This window comes from Leptonychotes weddellii, chromosome 2 (genome assembly GCF_054177405.1).
Source record: "Leptonychotes weddellii isolate Sample4059 chromosome 2, ASM5417740v2, whole genome shotgun sequence".
NCBI lineage: Eukaryota > Metazoa > Chordata > Mammalia > Carnivora > Phocidae > Leptonychotes > Leptonychotes weddellii.
In genome coordinates this window covers 42,518,828-42,543,574 of record NC_138370.1, presented here as the reverse complement: position 1 = coordinate 42,543,574, position 24,747 = coordinate 42,518,828, and the positions used below count along the sequence as shown (strand labels likewise).

The 24,747-nt window shown below is 40.1% G+C and overlaps 1 protein-coding gene across 3 annotated transcripts in view; it reads left to right on the top strand.

Moving 5' to 3' along the window:
• The window catches only part of KIF13B (kinesin family member 13B), a 201,145-nt gene that overhangs the window by 135,297 nt on the left and 41,101 nt on the right, over positions 1-24,747 (top strand). For all 3 annotated transcript variants that reach the window (XM_081810654.1, XM_081810659.1, XM_081810662.1), the window contains exons 25-35: positions 506-652; positions 1,285-1,314; positions 2,860-2,959; positions 3,522-3,648; positions 4,415-4,470; positions 6,124-6,248; positions 7,726-7,902; positions 10,653-10,745; positions 14,271-14,423; positions 15,224-15,301; positions 17,262-17,315. In XM_081810654.1, the coding sequence (XP_081666780.1) occupies positions 506-652; positions 1,285-1,314; positions 2,860-2,959; positions 3,522-3,648; positions 4,415-4,470; positions 6,124-6,248; positions 7,726-7,902; positions 10,653-10,745; positions 14,271-14,423; positions 15,224-15,301; positions 17,262-17,315 (1,140 nt within the window). The remainder of the gene's footprint in view (positions 1-505; positions 653-1,284; positions 1,315-2,859; positions 2,960-3,521; positions 3,649-4,414; positions 4,471-6,123; positions 6,249-7,725; positions 7,903-10,652; positions 10,746-14,270; positions 14,424-15,223; positions 15,302-17,261; positions 17,316-24,747) is intronic.

The window sequence follows — 24,747 nt, the reverse complement described above, 5'->3', positions numbered from 1 at the left end:
TTTTTTGTTTTTCAAAGATTTTATTTATTTATTTGCGAGAGAGAGAATGAGAGACAGAGAGCACGAGAGGGAGGAGGGTCAGAGGGAGAAGCAGACCCCTCGCTGAGCAGGGAGCCCGATGCGGGACTCGATCCTGGGACTCCAGGATCATGACCTGAGCCGAAGGCAGTCGCTTAACCGACTGAGCCACCCAGGCGCCCAAGTTGAACAGTTTTTATTGTCCCTTGCTTTTTTGCATTTCCTTTGTTAGAATGTTTTCTCTTAATGTTTCTTTTTATTTAAAAAATATGCAAGCCATATATATTCCATGTTTTTCTACTTGCTGAAAAGGTAAATTATTTTTCCTGATCAGTTTTTCAATTTGTAGTTGACTACTTAACTTTTAAGACATGGTGAGACAATGTCTCCAAAGTTAAACGCTTTCTCAACATCAGCCTGTAGGGGTCTCTCTAAACCAAATTTTTAGAAATTAAACTGATTTTAAGAAAAATTGTCTGTGATACAGGGACAGTCCCGGCGAGTCCAAGTGGAAGTGAAGTCTGTGCAGGAATCTGGGACTTTACCACTGATGGAAGAATGTATATTGTCTGTTGGCATTGGATGTGTAAAAGTTAGAACGCTCAGATCCCCCAAGACTCATGAGACCTTTCATGTAAGTTTCTGTGCCGGTTATGTTCTTGTTCAAAGACCCAATGAGATAAGAGAGTCTTTTGGAACCTGCCAGAAAACTGCCTTCCCTGAACAATTCTTTCAGTTTTTTTTCTTTCATTTTTCTTTGATGTCTTTTTTTCTTTGTTCTTTTTTTTACTGTATTGCATTTGCATGGAATCACTGTACCAGACTGTTGGTTTTGCCCTGGTACATGGCAAACTGAGGGTTAAGACATCGCAGTCTTTAGAAATTCCTCAGTTGCTTACTAGTGATTAACTTCCCCCACCACCCACCCGCTCTGCAGAAACCCCCTACTGGCTTGTAAAGACTGTTTGCCAGCAGGTGTTTGATTTCTCCTGGGGAGTGGGACTATAAACCCAGCAGGGAGAGTATTGTACTGGTTCCTGAAAAGGTCAAATGAGTGTTCTTCACTTTCCTATGAGAAGCTTAAGGTTTGACTCCCAACTTCCTGAAAACTATAAAACCGAGAGTGACGGTGAGCATAGGTGGGAGATGAAATATTATATTCATTTAGAAAATATCAAGTATGGGAAAAGATTCTGGTCGTTGAGTGTAGTCTGATTCTTGGAAAAATGATCGTTTTAGTTATGCATCATACATTTTTTCTTTTAGGAGGAAGAGGAGGACATGGACAGCTACCAGGTAAGAAAGCACCTGTTTGCCTCATCAAATGAGCTTGATTCCAGTGCTGAATCACACATTCCTGAGTCTTGTCATACTGTTACTTAATAACTACACAATTAATTTTGAATCAAATGCTGCTTTTTCTCAAATTGAAACAGAGTTTCGTAGACTTCAGTGTAGGAAATCATTTGTGACTATTACCTCTTTTCAAACCTGGAGCTCCCCCAATTTCCCTACAAATCCATTTCTCCAGATCCTTTTCCTTACACTCTTTCTCTCCTTGAGTGGAGTCACCCACCCTTTTCCCTGTAAGAGCTGTCTCATACTGAGCCTCAGTCAGGCCACACTGCTTATTTTCCATCTTCTAAACCACGTCACACAGGTTTGGTTTTGCCTGCCTCCCCTCTTCCTAATCTCCTGCAAGATTTTGTTTATGTCTGTCAAGTTCTATCTTGTTAGTCTTGCTAGTCATTGTTTAGGACTGTCAGAGCTCTTTGGATCCTGATTATGTCATCCAGTGTAGTCACTCTCCTGGTTTTGCATCATTCTAATTTGATAAAAATGTCTGCCTTCCTATAAGTGACTGATAAAAATATTGGATCAGATAGGGTTAAATACAGAGTCCTATGGCACAACAATAGAGACTTCTTTTAAGCTGACATTATTCCATTAATCACTGTTCTTTGGATGTGATATTTGAGTCACTTATGATTTCATTCAAGTAGATTCATTGCACATTTCTCCATCTTGTCTACAAGAATGCCATGAGCTATTTGGTTAAGTGCCTTAGTGAAATCCAGATACACACTGTATGCTCAGCATTCCACTGATCTACCCAGTCTTGTTAACTTTATTATGAAAGGAAATGAGGCGAGATTGGTGTACAGTCGAGTGTTGACTGGTAGAGTTCTTAGTCTGATAAAGCCCCCCTCTCCTCTCCAAAAATCCCCCCACAAGAAACAAGGGAGAGAAGCATTTACATGTTGTTTGTAGAGACTAGTGAAACATTCGTTGAAGGCTGAAACACGAAATTTGAGGAATTCTTATGATGGTTCCCAGGGATATAGAATTGAAGATTATTGAGTAGTATTTGTGATTTTCTTTAAGTTTACATATTTATTCACTCATTCATTCATTCATTCATTCATTTGTTTTTGGTAATATCTACATTCAGTGTGGGGCTCAAACTCACGACCCTGAGATCAAGAGATGCATGTTCTTCTGACAGCCAGCCAGGTGCCCAAGTATTTGTGATTTTTATCTAGAGGGACATTGTAGATCTTAGTTACTTGGAGTTCTGCCCCTTGAACCAGTAGAAATAAAACTGGTTCTAGATATCAGAGAATGCTCTTTCAGAAGCTGTCTTGTTCCAGAACAGCAGTGCTTTAATTTCTGGAACTTTCTGTTCTGAATAATGATTGGAGTCAACTAGTAGTGGTAATAAAGAGATTGATACATAATACTTCACATTTTTGAAGCCTTAGAGTAAGGTAGTTGGAGCATTGGTTTCAAATATCTTGTCTTCATGTTATATTTGCCATAATTTCCCTTGTTTTCTTCCAGGATCGGGATTTAGAGAGACTACGTAGAAAATGGCTAAATGCATTAACAAAACGTCAGGAGTACTTAGATCAACAACTGCAGAAGCTTGTCAGTAAACATGGTAGGAAAAGCAAGTTGAATATTTCCTTCCCCCCCAAATCTGTGCGTAATTAATTTCCATTTGCAGCCATAAATTAGAAGTAGATGAATACATCAATAATGGGGATGGCAAGAGCATAGGAATGTTACTTATTCGTGTCATATCCTTTCAGAGTAACATTTATTTAACTGTAATGATGTCTTTCTATAGGTCTCCCCCATCCCCAACAAAGAGAGAAAATACTATGTAAACATTGTCCCTCAAAAATAAATTAAGGAGGGTGATAACGTTCTTGGTTTCTTATCCAAAAGTACTTGAATCCTCTAACTCTGGAAGAAATTATTCATGTGCTGGTCCATGTCAGCCTTCCATGAACCAAAGATGGCCTTTCTGTAAGAGTACACCAACTTTTTTAGCTTATAGTTCATCTTTTTTTTTTTAAATCACAATTAGGGAAGTAATAAGTTTTCTGTGAACCCTCATCAACCAGTACCTGAAATACAGGCAAATCCTATCGATACGCAGGACAAAAGTGTAAATCAAGTGAGAAATCTGTATTTGATCCTCATTCCTGATGCCCTAGATAAAACAGAGGATGATGCCGACCGTGAAGCTCAACTTCTAGAGATGAGGCTGACTCTGACCGAGGAGCGGAATGCAGTAATGGTCCCCTCCGCTGGCAGTGGTATTCCAGGGGCCCCAGCTGAATGGTATGAACGCTGCCACGTGTCTTCAGACATTTCAGATGCTCACTGAGCCTTCTGCCCTCTGTATGAATTTTGCCTCTGTTCCAATTAATGGAATACTCATCATAGCATAGGGGAAAAAAGTTTGAATTAGAGGAAGTGTTAAATTATTTTCATGAGTTGGAATAACTATGGCCTAAAACTGTGTTTTATTAAATAATATTGTTATTGGCCCAAGTAATTAAGAATTCTGAGAATCTAAATCAATATTTAATACCACTGCACTTAGCATTAAAAAAAAAAAGTTAATATGTTAATTACTTGGGTCATTCCCTTAAAAGACCATTCGGTCATAATAAAATTGCATCTCCAGGAGTTTTTGGTTTTGTGCTGGCTTAAATTGTACTGTCAGCAAATGTTCTGTGCCACTTTATAGAAATTAAAAATAGTAAATTAAGCCATATGGGGCCCTTAGGTATATAATTTTTTAAGAAAGTAACTTTAAACAAGGAAGCTTCAATTATAAACAGGTAGATATATCTTATAAGACTGAATTCAAGTATCAGAACATACAATAATTATACATGAGAGCACCAATGAAAAGAAGCAGCAGTTACAGGTAAGTCTTTGGGGCATCTCTGATGTGAAATTGTAACAAAAACACAATACCCACAGTTATTATTGGCTTGACCTGTAATACTTCTCAGTGTGGATTAACACTGTGTCTCGAAGTACATGCTGCTGAGAAAGTCTGCTTTATTTGAGATGCTATTTGTTCATTATGTTTTAGGACCCCAGTTCCTGGGATGGAAACACACATTCCTGTTATATTCCTTGACTTAAATGGTAAGTTAGGAGGTGCTTTCTGAAGGCTTACCTCTAACAAATTAGTGTCCGAGTAACACTTAGATTGTAACAAAGTTTGCAGTTAGGCAATTCCGTAAGCCTAAGGTTTTATGTTAACCTAAGGGTTAATGTATGCTGAGGGACACTGACACTTGACAAAGAATGAATTTTCTATAAGAATAATATTTTTGTCAGTAGTAGGTTATGTTTCATCCCGGCGCGTTCTCACATTTCATTCTGTAATCCGTAACTGCTGTGTGTGTGCTTTGTTCTCCTCATCGTGTTTGGATGTAGTAGCAGGTGTTTTCCTGCACTTCAAGTATTGTCTTCTTTAATTCTTAGGAAAATTTGATTTCTCTCTGGAAAGGACTAATAACTAATGATGCTAATGTAGCATGCTTTCATTTATCTGGTGTTTTCTTAGCATTACCTAATAAATTTCTCACTTTTTATCTGAGTTCTTATGCTCTTCATTCCTGCATTGCTTATTTATGAGAAACTGTCCATTTTTCTGAATTTTTTCTCCTTCATGTAAAATATTTTGGATGTGGCTACATTTTACATTTTCTCTGTCCAAGGAAGGAAAATAAAAATGAAAAGGTAGATTAAACAGCTAAAAACAAGATAAAAGTCAGCAGTTAAATTCCTAAAACATCTGCAGAAAAGCTGTATATTACAGTTAACTATCCTAAATAGGCAAGCTTGGATGTTCTCAGTGGTTTTCTTCCACCCAGCTGAAAGTGAGTTATAAAATCTGAGGTATTTAACATCTTGTACTACTTAGCTTATTTAGACATATGGAAAGTTATAATATGCACACAGAGTTAAGCAAATAATACTTAGCCACTTCTACTGTCTATCCATCCAAGAGGGTTTCACGGTTTTGCCACAGCTCTCTATCCTACCTTGTTGTTCTCTGGCGCCTTGGAGGCTGAGGCTTACTTAGGCCTATCCTTATGTTAGGTTCCTAGACAGGTGAGGTGCTGTGAGCATGCCTGTACATGTGTGTAGGAGGGTAAGAGTGAAAAAGAATAAGCTTATAGAAGACCTGTTTGTACGGACATCCCAAGACATAATCAAGAACTTGTGCAGCCTGATGCCCATTCTTGATCCACACAAGCCCACATACTAGAGAGATACTTTTGATGCCTACTCACAAGCTTAAGATGGATAGGGGGTTGGGAGGACCAGACTTAGAACTAAATAACTAAAGGGCCAAGGGACAACCCTCCAAGTTTCTGGCTCATGTAGCCAATTGATCCTTTTGTTCAACTTAACTGTCAGTTAATTGGAATCACTCTCGCTTCTCATTTCTTCAGTGCACTAAAAGATAGGGAATTTGGGTTATAATCCTATCATTAACATTTATGGGCTGACCTTGAGTAACCTCTTGGGTATCTTGGCTTCATTTGCCTTCCATGTAAAATAAGGCAAAAAGGTAGGAGATTGGGTAAGATAATTTCTTGAAAGTCTATCCATCTCGAAGAACTGTGAACTGTTTAATGGTCCTCTTCCATGTCATGTAAGATTTTAGAGGCAAAAGCAAATGAAATTTGAGGCAGGAGAATTTTAATACTAAGCACATTGAAATTTAGCTGGTAGGCGTTACCCTTTAAAATGATCTCTGATTTAATGGAACTTCTTCGCTCTTAGCTGATGATTTCAGCTCCCAAGATAATCTTGATGACCCAGAAGCTGGTGGATGGGATGCTACTCTCACCGGGGAAGAAGAGGATGAGTTCTTTGAACTGCAGATTGTAAGACAGCACGATGGAGAGGTAAACAAAACATAACTAGGGAAAATCAGATGAAAAGTAGTTCTTTAACCTCTCCATGTGTCTCCTGAAACATTCAGCAGTGTAATCATTTTAATGCTTACATTTCTCAAGAAATATAAATGAAAACCTTTCATTATAACTTCCAGAAGAGCGAACCCCTTCCAGAAGGAGTGGGCAGTCAGATTACGTCCATTAACCATTTTACTTCCCCTCCTGGTAAAGGATCTCTATTAGTATTCATAGTTCAGGTCAGCAGTGGTCCCTTTGGGGAAATGCTACTGAAGTACGTACAGGTAAAGTGACACAGTGTTTGGGGTTTGCTTTGAAATTCTTTAGTAAAGGTTTTTTTTTTTTTTTTTTTTTTAAGATTTTATATATTTTTGACAGAGAGAGTATACAAGCAGGGGAAGCGGCAGGCAGAGGGAGAGGGAGAAGCAGGCTCCCCGCTCAGCAGGGAGCCGATGCGGGGCTTGATCCCAGGACCCCGGGATCATGACCTGAGCCGAAGGCAGACGCTTAACCATCTGAGCCACCTAGGCGCCCCTTTAGTAAAGGCTTTTTAAGAAGAGAAAGAAAGAATAGATGAAGGCAGTGTGGCAAAATCTTGATAATGTCTGAATCTAGGTGACAGGTGTACCGTGGAGGCTTACTTTCTAGTTTTGAGTATATTGGAAAAATGAGAAAGTAGTTTAAGCAAGGAAAGCTGATGGGATGCTTTGAAGGGTACATCATCCCTTGGTTGTATTCCTAAGATGCAAAGCTTTAACAGTAGGGGAAAAAGCCAACACACCCAACTGTGATACGTTCTGTACAACAGTGGGCCTGTCAGTGTCATGAGTGACAAAGAAGGGCTGGGGAACCATTCCAGGTTAAAGTAGACTAAAGGAGCATGACATCTAAATGCAGTTAGTGATCCTGGATCGGAACAGAAGATTGAAAGATTTGAATATGGACTATGTATTATAATAGTATTGCATCGATGTTAAATTTCCTGAATATAATTGTCCTATGGTTAAGTCAGGGGATGGTCTTGCTGTTAGCAGGTACTTGCTAAGGTATTTAGGCAGGTGGAGTTACAGGTCTGTAACTTACTCTAAAGTGGTTCAGCAAAAAATAATCTTGCGTGTGTACGAGTTGTGAGAAAGAGAATGGAAGAGTGGCAAAATATTAACAGCCGGTGATTCTAGATGGAAGATACCAGGAGTTCCTTGTCCTGAATTCACATCTCTCCTTTATGTCTGAGCATTTTTCAAAAGAATAACATTTTAGAAGGCCACCAGCCGGGCATGTTATCCTCTGTACTTCCCAGACTATAGTGATGGAGGCCACATCCTTACAACCGGAGTCTCTCAGGCCAGTTAGAGTAGATCTTCAATGATGACCAGTATGTTCGACTCCAGCCAAGCCAGGATGTGTCCTTGTGCAGTTTTTTGTGTTCAGGAGGAGAAGGCAACGCGTGTTCTTTCTGTCTCTGCAGGTGAGAGCAGAAGCCTCTTGGGACTCTGCCGTGCACAGCTGTCCTCAGCTCAGTAAAGGCACCCCAGCGGATGCGCGCGTGTATCTGATCGTGCGGGTGACAGTGCAGCTCAGCCATCCGGCCGACATGCAGCTGGTGTTACGGAAACGAATTTGTGTCCATGTTCATGGCCGGCAGGTGAGGCATTAGTGAACTGACTGTTGAAGAACTGACTTTAATCACAGGTCCGACTTGAGGGCAGGGCCGGGAATGATTGCTCTGGCCTCCCGTCCACACAGCTCTGTGAAGCGTTGAGCTTTCCTCTTCAACTCGACTGCTACCGTCTTGTAACCATGCCTGCTTCGTTCCCGGCGCCTGCCGTCCTGACTTCCTCCTAGACGGTGTTCAGTTTTTATGATGAGTCTTTCTTGTTCCATAGTCACAAATGGGTGCCCCGGAGCCCCGTCAAAGCGAAGTTCTCTGTGTTTGTTTTTGACTTTTCGTTTGGGTTGCACGAGACGTGCCAGTTCTCTGCAGATTAGCTGTTGTTTGGACTCACTCTCCACTTCGCACTTCTTTCTCTCCCCTTCGCACTTCTTTCTCTCCCTGCAGTCATCTCTGCTAATTCGTGGACTCTTACATTCGGAGAGGGTACTCTGTCGAGCTTTTGGGTAGCAAGACGAGTAAGAATTAGTCTGCATCTTGAAGCTGCCAGTGTCCTTTGGTACGTGTAGCTGAATAAACAGGAGACACCTCTGTTGGGATAGTGCTGGAAGGCAGGTGCTCCCAGAGTGCGGGAAGACTGCTGCAGGCGAAGCAATGGAGAACTCAGGGAGGGGTAGCATGCCGGCCGCTCCTTCACGGACGGGGGAGTCTGGCAGGTGACGGGGGAGGAAACGGGCTGTTCGGTGCAGAGGTAGTGAGGAAGGACAGGGCAGGGCAGGCTTGGACCTCCAGCGGCCAAGTGTGACCGGCAGTGTGACAGGGTGGGCCGCAGAGGCTGGGGCCCTGGCTGTCCACATAGTTGCAGCTGGATTATGAGGCACCTTGTGCCATATGACTGGGTTTAGTAGGAAGCTTCTAGAGAAGAACATAAACTATTTCTGCCATTGGCTTTTCAAATACAGGATTTGGGAGGCTCATTCCAGGGATTCTTTGAACTGTCTGTGCTCACTTTTTTCGACGCCTTCTCAATACACTGACTAAAACCAGGACAGATGAAAAGAAATCTTTTCATTTAAAAGAGCACAGTCACGGTTGACAGAGTCCTAGATGTAATCTCCACCCCTAAAAATTAATCTTTAGTTCTAAATGTCACACTGAGATCAATCTTTGAAATGAAGACTGTTCGTAATGCTGTTAAAATTGCAGCTCTTTAGCTTGGCAATCCAGCATCAATAAAATCCAGGTCATCGGGTTAGCCATAGACGTATATGGTGTATCTCCCGTTCACTCTTTTCTCTGGCGCTCTTTTCTCGGAAGTCTTTAAGGGATTGAAAAAGACAAGTTGCTCTTGAGGAGCATTTTGAAGAGTTATTTGCCATTCCTGAGCTAGAGATTCTGCTTGCCAGGCGCTGAGACTGACCTGGTACAGCCACCAGCCCCACAGAATCCTTAACAGAAAGGGTGCATCATGGAGTCACCAAGCTTCTTCTGGTGGTTTTTTTTTTTCTTTTGGGTTCGTTTTTAAATTCTTTTCAATTTTTTGTTATAACAACAAGAAGTTGCCACCTTTTTTCCCCTGGTTGAAATGATGTGATATAATCAAATTGATACTGAATGACATGATAGTATTTTAGGGCATGCCAGTTTCCCTCCCAATTTCAGATACTTCAATCCTAAAAATTGCTTCTTTATGGCAGAACAGGGACTTCCTTATGATGCTAATATATGCAGATCAGCTTCAATAGTTCCATACAGAAAGAAAAGAAAAGAAAAGGTAAGGTAACAACAGCTTCCACACCTCCCCACCCCACCCATTAAAACAAAACAAAACAAAACAAACCTTAGCTGTTCCCTGACAGATGTAATGGGCAGTGGCTCAGCATTGCACGGCTCAAGTCGAGGAGAGTGAAGGGCTGAAATCAGTGGTCTCTTTGCATTCTAAGAGCTACAGTCTTTTAAAAAAGTAAAGATCACTGAATAGGAAAGAAATTATTATTAAGTAGGTTTGTGAAAATATGTACTTCTAAGACCAAATGGCTTGATTTTTCTATTTTCTGTGGGGGTTTTCACAATATTTCCTGCTTCCCTTTTGCATGAGGGAAAAGGTTGGGTGTCGGTTTAAAATTCTCTCTTCTTATCTTTATTCACCAATTGTATTCTGCCCTCATCCCTGCTCTCTTCAACCTCTACAGGATGTTCAGTCTTAGCAGCATCTTCAAATGAGTCATCTATGCATTAATTCAACAGTTCAATTCTTAACTGTGCAAAGAGCACAGTCAGCATAAACAATGACCATGCACTCTTAAATCATTCTTCATAACGATCCTGCTTTGGTTAAGAATTTAATGCCTGAACTTGTCAATATTCATGCTGCAAGATGTCCATTGTACTGGAGGAAAAAAAAGTGTAAGAGTCACCAGTCCTCACTCACATCTTAGAAGGTCATTTTATTGTGTTGAAGTCAACAGTCTTATTTCTGTAGCCTTTAAGTAGAGCTGAACCAAGATGCCCGGTGTCAGTTTCCAGAGTTTTGGGTTTATATTCTTCATATATTGGGTATAGGACCTGTCACATGACAGGAACCTAATAAATTGGTTTTGTGTGCTGAGACGAAGTTGAAGAGCCTGTATTTAGTGATTTGGATTTCAGCTTGCTTATATTGGAAATATGCTCTGTTTCTTTTTGGTTAGAATGAATGCAGTATTCTTTGTGCTATCTCTTTGTTAATGAAAACTCAGTTTTTGAGGTAGGAAACCATATCTTTCTGTTTTGTTTTTCTCTAGGGTTTTGCTCAGAGTCTCCTAAAAAAGATGTCACATCGAAGTTCTATTCCTGGCTGTGGAGTGACTTTTGAAATTGTCTCCAATATTCCAGAGGTGAAGGATCATATGAAGTTTGAGTTTACTAAAAATAAACATGTAAAAAGAGCTAACTCCCTGAAGGTCACCTCCCTAAAAAATATATAGTCAATGAAATTGTGTATTTGGGCAAATGCTATAGATTTGTGGAGGAAATTTCCTAATCTTAATGTGATTCATAGTGAAAAGTATTTGTGGCTTTTAAAAAGGTTCTGGTTTTAGTATTTTGTTAAAGAAGTTCCTTTTGAAAAGCAAATCAACGCTCCTGGAAGACAACACTCCTTTTTTACTCCTACTAGCCATAAGGTAACAATATTGTAACTCTCAAAGGGAGACAACATAGCACAAAATAGAGATTCAGGCTTTCATTTTGGAATCACACAGAAATCTTATTTTTGTCACCTCTTAGTGAGGTGAACTTGGTAAGTTACTTAGAGCCTAAATTTTTTCATTTATTAAATTGGGTTAGTGATAGCTTCTATACAGGGTTGTTTTTAAGGATTAAATGAGATGCAGGGCGCCTGGGTGGCTCAGTCGTTGAGCGTCTGTGTTCGGCTCGGGTCGTGATCCCAGGGTCCTGGGATCGAGTCCCACATCGGGCTCCCTGCTCTGCGGGAAGCCTGCTTCTCCCTCTCCCACTCCCCCTGCTGTGTTCCTGCTCTCGCTGTGTCTCTCTCTGTCAAATAAATAAATAAAATCTTAAAAAAAAAAAAAAAAGGATTAAATGAGATGCTGTATACAAGTCGTTGTGCACACACTAAAAAGTCAATTGTAATTGCCATTATTATAGTTCCTGTTGTTATTTTCTTCTCCTTATTTCTCTTTCTGAACTGAGAAAGTCATTGGAATCAAACACATGGAGTTTAAAATACCCCCTGACGGGTATTTTAAAGCATGAAGCTTGCTGCATGATACAGTTTATATATATGCTTCCTAATATTTAATCCCAGATTTATTCACCTGGTCTGTGGCACAGCTGGTAATGAAGGCCTTCCTTATAGGGGTAGGGGAAGGGAGGGTTCTAAGAAAAGGACCGTGGAAAAGAGAGAGAAGAGCAGTTCCTTCTGTCATACTCACTCTCTGAAATCGAGGAGTGGTTGAAGAGATGCAGTTTGTACTTTGCACGAGTGGAGAAGCGGGGACATGTGCTGGCAGCGAACACTCCCTGCTAACCACGCCGTCCACATCTACATCATACTCTTCATTTTTGAGGGCTGGATGTTGTTGATTCTGTTGAGTGTTTGAGCAGTAGGTGGACAAAATATATTTTAATACAGAGATCAGTTTTTGGAAGGCTGAAAAGATTACACAGTACTTGGGCTTTGTTTTAGATTTCTTGTACTGCAAGAAATCTTGTACTGGATCTTCAAAGTGTTAGACTTCCACAGTATGTATTAGCTGTTTGACTATTTAATTTGGAGCCCGCTGAACATTTAAAAACTAAGTCTGTTGCAGACTAGCAGCAAAATCTTGGGTCTGTAGTAGATTACTCTTTGTCTACTTAGATGCTCAGCTAGAGACTTACTATTAATTCTCTGTGTCTGAATGTTTTATGTGTTCTGAATGTTTTCTGGCTGTTTCATATCTTAACTCTATAAATGGTTTGAATGCAGTTGAGAAACAGTGACCGCTGTAGTGAACTCCCTTCCATTTTTCCATTTCTCTCAACATCCTTCCCCTCCTGTCTCATCCCTTCCTGATTTTAGATTCTTTATCCTCTTTAAAAGTGCTTTTATTCTCTGAGTGATACGATTTTCAAATGGAGGAAATGTTGGGGGGGGGATCAGCTGAGAGATAAGTGTATAGCCTCGTGTGATTTGGCTACCTCTTAATAATTAGCCACACATCTAAGTCGGCAAGTGTTTTTTTTTCCCACATTATCAAATCTTGATGATAAAGAAAAAGGCACAGCGAGACTTAAAACTTATAATGAAAGGACTGCACTTAGTTTATTTTTTATTTAAAAACAAAATAAAAAGATTCCTTGAGGAGCTAGGTTTATCATGAAAAATCCTTAAAAAGTTCTTTGTGTTTCTTGTTACAATAGCTCTGAGAGCTTGGTGGCAGAAAGAACTGATGATAGGCCAGAGAGCAGGAGATAGTTCCCCTTTCTACCCCAAGACCCAGTCATTCCACCTTTGGGTGCTTACCCAAGAGAAGTGACTGTGTGTGTCCATAGAGATATGTATAAGAACACTCATAGCGACTTAATCCAGAGTAACCTAAAACTGCAAACAACCCAAACATCCATCAGTGAGTGGATAGATAAGGAGATTGTGGTATATCCATAGTGTGGAATATCACTTAGCTATACAAAGAAATGAAGTTCTTGAATGAATCTCAGAATCATTAGGAACTTAGGTCTCCTGACTCCTGATAAGAGTATTCCTTCTAAGTTCTAATCTTGCCTTTTTTGCCAATTATGTGGCCTTCCTCTTTCCTCATCTATAAAATGAGGATGATTGCTTCTTTTCAGGATTATTAAAAGGCTCAAATGAGTCACTGTAGGAAGTAGAGGTTTTGTGAACGTAAGCCACCTTCCAGATCCTTCCATATTTTATCTGTTCTAAAGCTCATTTAAATTTTTATTTAAAAATACTTTTGATGTTAGAATGTATCTTATAATTGATATCTTAAAATTAATTGGCAGAGTTTTTTCTTGTCTTAGTGGTATATAAAATAATGTGTATTTTTTTCTTAAAGTTGATGGCATCTTAAGATGCAGTGGCATATGGCTATATATTTTGTAGTTTTTGACATTATTAGAACAAATTCACAAGTAAATAAAGTATCAGATTTTCTCTGAGAAGAGTAATTTGTTATGAGCTAAGCTAGCTTGACATGATTAAATGCACAAACAACGGCCCTCCCTGACTCGCGAGCATCCCATTTATATGCATGGGCCACCCACGTCAGAGGGGCAGGGGTGGGCTCTGTGGGAAAGCACAGTGACGAGAATTTACCTAGATACTTTTCTTCTTGGGGGGTGCTACACTGCCCTTGGCCTCTGTAACTCCAGAGTTGAGAATCGAGACCAGTTTTAGAAGCTGCCACATGTTGAATGTGTAGTCCGTGGTCGGCTGCTGAGTGAAAGCGTTGAAAGCCCTACTTTTCATTTTTACTCTCCTGTGTCTGCCTCATACTAGTATTGTTTGGACCCCAGCTTCTCATTCCTGTCTCTTGCCTCAATGATGTATTTCTGAAGTATTGTAGTGGTGGTTATATTTCTAGCTGTTTCCACCAGATCCTTTCTAACCAGTAATGTTTTCATTTGCAGTACGAATGTAGCAGAGGACCGTTTTATTGAGAATGTGCTGTGTTTCAGGGGCACTGTGTTCAACCTTGCAAGTTAATCTAACCATGATTTATACCATGATTTCTGTGGGAAAATGCATTTTGAGTTCCAAAAGCTGGCGTTAATTTTGGAATACATCCCATTTGCTAGTTCAGTGCTCTGTGTGTGTGTATTTGTATAGATCAAGAAGCTTTTATGTTTTCTTCTACAGAGTACTTAATTTTAATACACAACTTTCTGTTCTCCAGGATGCCCAGGGAGTAGAGGAACGAGAAACATTAGCAAGAATGGCGGCTAATGTTGAAAACACGGCTTCTGCTGACTCAGAGGCTTATATTGAAAAATACCTCAGAAGTGTGCTGGCTGTGGAGAACCTTCTCACTTTAGATCGTCTCCGCCAGGTTAGCCAGCAGAGCTGGTAGCAGTGGTGCTGACCCAGCCTGATTCTCTTCGCCTCTCTGCAATCCGCAGTGTTGGTACATCTAAACTTTTGAAGCATCTGTTTAAGTGGAGCATATTAATTTAGATTAAACTTGTCAGTTAAGTCTGTGAATATACAAAAGCTCCACTAGGGAAGTTAGTTTTACCAAGATGCTAAATGCTATCTATCTAGTTGCCTTGAGGTAATGGGAGAAGATATTTCAGTCTTGCTGGCTGAAGAATTATTTTAAAAATTCTTTGATAATGGACAATAATGTTGCTGAAGAAATATGTAGGAATGTGGCAGAATGGGCCCTTTCTGGCTTAGCTGGACATACCTGCCACAGCCTTAGAGTAGATCTCTAGACAGGGTAATAGAGATGCCAGCAGTAAACCTAATCCTTAGTGGAACCCTAAACCTCATTTTACGTAGCAATATTGAGACTTTTTTTGGTTTTAACCAAAGACTCATATGAAAAATAAAAGTGAATGATCTAATTTTGATGATCTTTCTCCTGGGACTAACTTCTGGCCAGCTTCAAGGCGGCCATCAGTAGATAAAGAAGAGAATGATCTAGATAACCTCTCCGCTATACAGTTAACTTTGACTATTCCACAGTGATTAGAATTAGGTCATTCCACGGTGTGAAGGAACAGCCATGATTTAAAGAACCAGGGATGTGTATGTAGAGATGGTAGCTCAAAGACTGCTGTATGTGGTATTGCTTTGGCGGTGGGTCTCTGATCTGTATTTTTCCTCTGCATGTTTTCTGACTGACAGGAAGTTACAGTGAAGGAACAGTTGACAGGAAAGGGGAAGCTGAGTAGGAGGAGCGTTAGCTCTCCCAACGTGAACAGAGTGAGTACATGGACTCCCGTGTTCTGTGCTCTGCCTGAGCTCTCCTTCCCTGCTCCTCTTTCCTTGGATAACTCTTTTGTCTCCTTCAACTCTCACCTCAGATACCATTCCCTTCTCCGAACTGATTTAGGTGCCCCTGTTCTCTACCCATAGCATCTGTGCACACCTCTGTCCCTGTCCTCACCAGTATGATAGGGAAAGTGTCCATTTAAGTTAGTCTCTAATGTTTCTCGCTCATTTTTGTGAGTAGTGCCTAGCTCAGTGACTGGGTATTCAGTGAGTGAGTGTTGAACTAAAGCAAAAGTAGCCGAGTGCCTCGGACAAGCCATTTGAATTTTCTGGGCCTAACTTAATTACTTTTAAATTGAGAAGTCTGGACTCGGTTTACAAACTGAATTGCTTAAAGGCCATCCAGGATAGTATAAATGAGTATAATAAGTTAGGTGTGTTTCATAACAGTGTCTTAAATTTGTTGTTTTTAAAAACATAGGTATAATTTATGTGCATATTAAGCCTACAAATAATTCTTCACAAAAAATATGATTGTGGCCCTATGATTTATCTCTCCTTTCCTTACTTTTGACAAAGATGTGGATATGAGAAATATTACCTTTGTCTAACTTTACACCAAGAAAAACCACAGTACAACCATTGTAATGAAGAGCAGCTGACCCTTAGCCTTAGTGTTTGAGAGACGAAAGTGAGAGGTAGGGAGAGTATCAAACGGGAGGGCACATGTGGCCCCTGAGTGACTGAATGACATCACTAATGATTTCAGACTGAAAGATTGGGAACATTCTCAGATATTAAGAAATACCACTTTCTTTCTTTCTTTCTTTTTTCTAAAGATTTTATTTATTTTTTTGTCAGAGAGAGAGAGCACAAGCATGGGGAGCAGCAGAGGGAGAGGCAGGCTCTCCACTGAGCAGGGAGCCTGATGTGGGGCTCCATCCCAGGACCCTGGGATCATGACCTGAGCCAAAGGCAGACGCTTAACCAACTGAGCTACCCAGGAGTCCCAAGAAATATCACTTTATTTCAACTTAAAATCTCATTTCTTCAGAAAACATTAAAATGCAGAGATTCTTGGAGAGATTTGGTATTTAGAATCCTATGGTTTACGGATGCCTAGATGGCTCAGTTGGGTAAGCATCTGCCTTCGGCTCAGGTCATGATCCCGGAGTCCTGGGATCGAGTGCCACATAAGGCTCCTTGCTCAGCAGGGAGCCTGCTTCTCCCTCTGCCTGCCACTCCCCCTGCTTGTGTGTGTACACGCCCCGTCTTTCTCTCTCTCTCTCTCTGACAAATAAATAAATAAAATCTTAAAAAAAAAAAGTCCTATGGTTTAAGATAGTTTGTGTCTATATATCTGCTACGAATACCCAGAGAAGGAAGCTGTAAGATCAGGACATGGTAAAATAATTAGTAACCTGGTATCCTTTAAATAGAGGGGATAAACAGATGAAGTATCCCTTACCCAACCCAGTTGTTGCCTCAGTATAAACTGGGTATCTGATCTTAAGTAAACCTCCCATCTCAAAGTTCAATTTAGTTACAAAAAAAGTTGTGAGGGGCACCTGGGTGGCTCAGTTGTTTAAGCGGCCAACCCTTGATTTCAGCTCAGATCATGATTTGAGGGTCCTGGGATCGAGCCCTGCGTGGTGCTCTGCACTCAGTGCAGAGTCTGCTTGAGGATTCTCTCCCTCTGCCCCTACCCCCGGCTCACACACGCACGCGCTCTCTCTCTCTCTTTCAAAATAAAGAAATCTTTAAAAAAAAATTGTGCCTAATAATGTCTCAAAGTACACACTAGCCTAATTTACAAATGTCTTGACAACACCTCTGCTACCATCTGACTAACATTACGTTGATTTGGTTTTCAAGTTCTTATATTTCCAGGACCGTAGATTTCTATACTTTCACGCCTAAAGGACTAATCCCCTTTTTATTTCTTCTTCAGTTGTCTGGCAGCCGACAAGATCTTATTCCAACCTACAGTCTAGGCAGCAATAAGGTAGGTGTTTATAAATATTTTTCTGTCAGTCTTAGACCAATTTCCCATTCAACTTTACTCTTCTCAAATATCACATGTTCGTTTTGCATGCTAGAATTTCTCCTACTCTTCTAGGCTATGTGAAATTTATTGGAAAGTGTTTACAGTTCATTTCTTTTTATCTGCCAGTTAAATTAAGGTTTATTAGACCTTGTTACTCTACTTTTTAAGTGTTAAAAACCAATTTTATTGCTTGAGTTCATATTTCTGTATAAAATATTCTTCCTGTTTGCGTCAAAAAAGGAACTTTAAATCAGATTTTTAATAGTAAAATATTGATATAATGATTGCAAATGTGTGAGGAATAGGAAGATTTTATCTGGAAGTTAGTATTATTTGCTAGAAGAAATTAAAATAAGGGAACAGAACTTCTGTTAGCTGGAATTTATTGTTAATGTAGTGTTCCCCAATTTAGCAGTGGTTTAAGCATAAATTCTTTATCATTTACTTAAAAGGATCATACTCGAAATTGTTGTAACTGGATGTCCTATATCACAGTTTTGTGCCTGACATTTTTTGGAGAGACCTGGTTAGGTGTTGGTACTGTTAACTGGGGCAAAATGCTCTGTGTTGATATCTTAACCCTTGAGGAGGGTAAAAGTGAACAGTGTCTTATAAAATGGCCTGATATCAGGGATTTGTTTCAAAATAATCTCGGGGGACGATGGGGGTATAGATAAAAGAAGATTGGCTATTTAATGGTAATGGTTATAGCCACATGGGATTTGTTATACTACCCTTTCTACTATTGTTAGTTACTCTCTACTCTGTTTTTGTATGTTTGAAATTTTCCTTATAAAAATTTAAGAAAAAGAACAATTAGTTGATGAATAATTAGATTTATTCTTAAGATCTAGGTTACTAGGAGTTTACCTTAAATACATAAAAATGTATGTCTATATATATCCCATTATTTCAGGCAAACTCCTAGTAACCTAGATCTTAAAAATGAGCCATATGTATATATATCAGTGTTTATAGACATATAAATTGCTCTCCAACTCATTAATTTACTGATCACCCTACCATGTCTCTGAAAGTGTGCTAAGTACTACTCCTTCATACTGATCCGATGATAGGTTTGATCCGTTCTTGATGAGCACAGCACAGGTTTCGATTACCAGGACAAAGCAGAGTTTGTGGGCAATTGATTGTGTCATTAGTTTTCAGTGTAAATAAATGAAATATTATAAGGAAAATAGAAAAAAACACGACTTTTTGTGGGTTTTTTTGGAACTACATCTAATCCAAATTCTCAATTATATTATAAATTCCTCGAAAGAAGTGGCCAAAATTTTCTATCTACCCCCAATCTCCTTATGTTTAAATAGAGAAAATAATAGTATCACTTGGAAGAAAATTACTGTGCTTCATTTACACCAAATAAATGGAATAAAGGAACATAGGTGCTATGCTAGAAATATGATAGAGTAGGAGACCAAAGGAGGGGGTGGACGCTTTTAAAGGCATTAGTCCAGGAGAGGCTGCAGAGAGGTGATAATCCCCCTAAGCCGAAAGACTGATGAGTTCCCTCCGAGGCGGGGAAGGAGTAAAAGCAGCATTGTGAATAGAAGCATGGAGGGATGAACAGCCTTGCTATGTTCATGACACTGCATGCAGTGTGACTAAAGGAGAGGGGTACATGGGGGTAGAACCCAGGGAAAAGGGGCCTGATTGTCGAAGTTCTAACATTATGTACCAAGCAGTAGTGGAGGAGGCAGGTAGCCCCTGAAGGACATGTTAAAGTTGAATTGGAAAGTGTTTAACAGTCCACCTAAACTCGACTTGGGTTCCTGGCTGTGGCCCATAAAATCACATTAGAATAATGTATACAGTACAAATATAGACAGTTATCAAAGCAAAAGTGTGAAAAAAGATGTAATTCGAGGTTGGAGAGATCAGGTGGGGAGGAGATTCAGCAGTGGGAGGGAGAGGGAGAGCAAATCAGGTATATTAAGGAGATAGACTCTCTGGAACTCCATGGACAGGAAGGTTGGGTGAAGAAGGAGATGAGGGTGACATGTACCCTTCTGGATGACAGAATACAGAGATGAACTGTAGGAGGGGCAGGTTTGGGGAAGAAAACGATTTAGTTCCATTTTTGACATGAGGTATCTGTGCCAGTTGAAGGATCTGGAAGCCTGGGCTGAAGACAGATTGGGGAGCTGGGGGCATATTTGAAATGGAGTGAGGGATTAGATCTAAAGTCAGAGCTAGTCGGCATAATAATACTCACAGGCATGTGCCGGAGGAGAAGCTGGCCAGAAGACTCAGCAGAGAGTGGCTTGGAAACTGGGCCAGAAAGGACTTTTTAAGCTGTTTGGTTTTTTCCCCAAAGATTTTATTTATAATTTTAGAGAGAGAGCTCATGTGCACATGGGCAGGGGGAGGGGCAGAGGCAGAGAGAGAAGCCCAAGCAGACTCCTCCCTGAGATCATGGCCTGAGCCGACATCAAGAGTCGGATGCTCAACCAACTGGGCCACCCAGGTGCCTGGCTTTTTAAGTTTTAAGAAGGACTCTTCACAGTTTCCTCAGAGACTGTAAGATGAGGACCAAAAGACTGTTTCAGATGTGACAGTAAAGAGTTTCTTGGAGACCTTTCACAGGGCAATTTCTGTAGAGGGTTGGGGACAACTTAGCAGGACATGTCATTTTAAATGAGTAAACGTAACATTACATATTTTTGTTACCTACCAGGACCTTCCCTTTTTTAGTCATCTTAATTTCTTGGAGTACCCTAGTGAAGATGAGGAAAGTCTGATTTTCACCTTCTCAGGTTTTACTGATATCATGGTGCCATCACAGCAACAAGGATATGGATCCCTCCACTCTATTTCGGGGTATATTTTGAGTTGTCATACACTGCAAACAAGTTAAATACCCCCCCCCCCCCCATTGCAGCAGTTCACAGTCTTCCTCGAAACTTGGCCTTGCTTGCCTCTCCCCGACCATATTAGTTCCCAATCCTCTGGAAGTATTGTCAGGGAAAACAGAAGGTGCCAGCCTGCCATTACTAACTTTGCTCCCAATTCAGCTGTGAAGCTATTATTTTTATCTCCTTTTGAACTCCTGGTGTCCATGGGCCCTGAAATGTTACGAGGTGTAGCTGGGCTTTAGCAACATCTCATCACTGTGGGCATCCCTTGACTTCTCGTTAGGTTAAATGAATGTCCACATATCATAATTAGAGACCTTTGGCTATTCAGTAAGCAGAAAGGTAGAGGAAACCTGTTCTAACATTTTTATGGGATGGGCCTGTTTAATGAGTAAGGAAATTCCGGCGATAGAGGATTGTAACTGTAATGCTAGAAAACAAAGTGAAAAGAATATGAAGGAAAGAGGATTTGATTCCAGACTTATTTCAGAAGGAAGTACAGAGTAGCTCCCCCATTTTCAGAGGAGGGCTTCCCTCAATAGTTTTATCATCTAAAGCAGAGCATCTTAAAAGATTTTTAGGAAAAATATATATTCTTAAAATTATATTTTCTTACTAGGGAGAAAAAAAACATTCCCCTGCTCCCTGTGGCCTTTAAATGAAACAAAGAAAACCACTTTCAAATACAGCATTGCCTTGTATTCAAAATGTGTTTTTAATACTACCCATAAAAGAATTCCTCAACTGGGTAGTGCTTAAGCTAATTGACCTACAAATTATCAAATTCCTATTAAACCCCTTGAGACAGCAGCAGTGCTTGTATATATGTGAAATGACATATGTACAAGAGTGTCCACTGAAACATTGTTTATAATGGTGGAAGATTTGGAAACAAACTAAATGTCCATTGGTTTGGTCTGGTTAAATACACTTAATCTGGGCACATGCCACACCCTCCCCCCCACATACACACAAATAAATAAATGGGATACTATGCAGCTGTAAAAATGATTAGGAACCCTGCTAGATACCAATATGGAAAAATTACCAGGATATACTTGATGATTAAAAATGAAGTGCAGAGGGGCGCCCGGGTGGCTTGGTTGGTTGAGCATCCAACACTTGGTTTCAGCTCAGGGCATGATTGCGTGGGTCACGGGACTGAGCCCCGAGTTGGGCTCCCCTCTCAGCAGGGAGTCTGCTTGAAGAGTCTCTCCCTCTGCCCCGCCCCCCCCCCCCGAAAAAATAAATAAATCTTAAAAAAAAAAGTGCAGAGGGGCGCCAGTGTCTGACTTGTTCTCAGCTCAGGTCTTGCTCTCAGGGACGTGAGTTCAAGCCCTGTGTTGGGCTCCACATTGGGCATGGAGCCTACTTTAAATACATACATACATACATACATACATAAATAGATAAATAATGAAGTGCAGAATAGTATGCTGCCATTTATATTACAAAAGGAGGTGGACAGGAGAGAAGTATGTGTGACTGTTTATAGATTTACTTACATAAACATAAGAAACCCTAGAAGGATATATAAGAAGCTAATACCATTACTTATCTGCCTGGGGAGAGGGTGGAAATATGTGGGGAACTGAATAGGTCGGGGTAGAGGTAGATTTCTCACTATGCCTTTTTATATTACTTGGTTTTTGGATCATAGGAACCAATTACCTATTTTTTTTTAATTAGAATTAAAAACATGTATGTATGAAAATCTCAATAGGAGCAGAAAAAAAACATTTGTCAAAATTCAACACCTTTTCAAAAGAAATATATTAGAATTGAAAAATTTTATTCCCTACTCTTTTAAGTAGCTAGAAGTTTTTGTTCCCTTATGTGTAGTGGTTTGAGAAGGTCTCCAGTTGCTTTATCTGTGATAATTTGTACACAAAATCGTAAAGAAAATTGTTTTGAAAAATCTCAGACTTTTCTTTGGGGGACTTCCTGCATTCTTCAGTTTTCAGAGATCCAAGGACAGGTAATTAATCCATTAGGTTTTCCTAATGAGTGGGATATAAGTACTGTCCTACTACCTAAAACTTGTATCATGCTTGTTTTTACCTTGAGAATAAGAATGAATTTTTAAATGTAGTTTTTATAAGATGACTAAATTCGGCACTGTACTAATTTTTTGGCTCTTATTCTTTTGTAAAAACAACTTTGGTAGTCAGTATATAGGATTCCTTTCACATGCTGCTTTTTCTAAGACTGTAAAAAAGTATCTGTCAAAAGAGCCCAGGAACTAAGGCATCTTAGTGAATTTAGAAGGCTCTGGAATATGAGGAGTTGCAGTTAATTCATATTAAGCAGATAATACAAATAAATATTTGGGAACTTGCAGGATGTCCTTTTCTCAAGCATGGGACAGGGAAAGAGGAGTAAAATGGCAAAAGTGCTTTGGGCATTCCTTTGACATCACAGAACTCTTCTCAGCAGCACCATCTTGGTTTCTTTGCCTGAAAGTATTTCATGCACAAGAGAGTCAGAAATATAATTTTAACCTAGAGTTGATGATGCTTAAAATGCTAGAAAAATGTGTTTTGGAATAATTGAATATTAGTTACATCTACCTTGCAAACTTGTGTGGGCCTATTTCTAGAGGTTCTGTGTCCATTAATGTATGTGTCTATCCCTCTGATCTTGATTATGAAAGCAGAATTATAAGCCACAGAATTTGATGTGCTGTCTTCCCTTGTGTAAGATGGGAACATTCAGGTTCGTTGAAACAATGCTCAGAAGCCAGGAGAGGCCGCAGAAGAGGTTCACGTCTCCCTTTCTCTCCTAATTTTCAGTTGTTTCATGGCCACACTAAAAGCTGTGGGAGGGAGGCAGGGATGGAGTTTGATAGGATTAGGGCTCTTGAGGTGAGAGGAAGTGGTGAACTACTAAAAACAGTCTCCTAGGGGCGCCTGGGTGGCTCAGTTGTTAAGCATCTGCCTTCGGCTCAGGTCATGATCCCAGGGTCCTGGGATCGAGCCCCACATCCGGCTCCTTGCTCTGCAGGAAGCCTGCTTCTCCCTCTCCCACTCCCCCTGCTTGTGTTCCCTCTCTCGCTGTGTCTCTCGCTGTCAAATAAATAAATAAAATCTTTAAAAAAAAAAAAAAAAAACAGTCTCCTCATTTGGCTTATGACACTTGGAATTTGCCCAGCCAGATTTTACACACCCTTATGCTCACTACATATTAGAATTGGAATTGCTTTACTGAGCTCCACCAAGATTGAATTGATGGACCAATTAATCTTAAAAAGATAAATTGAATTTGATGAACTACTCCCAACTTTTAAATTCACCTTAGGGCCTAAAAGAAATCATTTTTTCCCCCTCTCAAGTTTTTATTTAAATTCCAGTTAGTTAACATACAATGTAATAATAGTTTCAGGTGTGCCATATAGTGATTCTTCACTTGCATTCAACACCCAGTGCTCATCACAAGTGCCCTCCTTAATCCCCATCACCCTTTTAGCCAATCCCACGCCATCTCCCCTCCAGCAACCCTCAGTTTGTTTTCTGTGGTTAAGAGTCTGTTTTATGGGGGCGCCTGGGTGGCTCAGTTGATTAAGCAACTGCCTTCGGCTCGGGTCATGATCCTGGAGTCCCGGATCGAGTTCTGCATCGGGCTCCCTGCTCGGCGGGGAGTCTGCTCCTCCCTCTGACCCTCCCCCCTCTCATGTGCTCTCAGTCTCTCTCATTCTCTCTGTCTCAAATAAATAAATAAAATCTTAAAAAAAAAAAAAGAGTCTGTTTTATGGTTTGCCTTTCTCTTTTTTCCCCCTCTATGTTCATCTGTTTTGTTTCTTAAATTCCACATATGAGTGAAATCATATGGTACTTGTCTTTCTCTTATTTATTTCACTTAGCATAATACTCTCTGGTTCCATCTGTGTCGTTGCAAATGGCAAGATTTCATTTTTTTTTTTTGGATGGCTGAGTGATATTCTATTCTGTGTGTGTATACACACACACACACACACACACACACACCATATCTTCTTTATCCATTCATCAGTTGATGGACATTTGGGCTTTTCCCATAATTTGGCTGTTGTTGATAGCTGCTATAAACATTGGGGTACATGTATCCCTTTGAATCAGTATTAAAAAAAGGCATTCTTGATAGGCTTTTCAATTAAAGATATATCCCTAATCTATTGGGACTACACCAAAATACAAAGCTTTTGCACAGTGAAGCCAACCATCAAAAAAACAGAAAGGCAGCTTACCAAATGGGAGAAGATATTTTTTTTAAGATTTTATTTATTTATTTTAGAGATAGAGAATGCAAGCAGGAGGGGAGGGGCAGAGGGAAAGGGAGAGAGAGAATCTTAAGCAGACTCCACACTGAGCATGGAGGCTGATGTGGAGCTTGATCTCATGACCCTGAGATCATGACCTGAGCTGAAACCAAGAGTTGGATTCTTAACCAACTGAGCCACTCAGGTACCCCCAAGTGAGAGAAGATATTTGCAAATCAAATATCCATTAAGGGGTGAATACTCAAAATATATAAAGAACTTA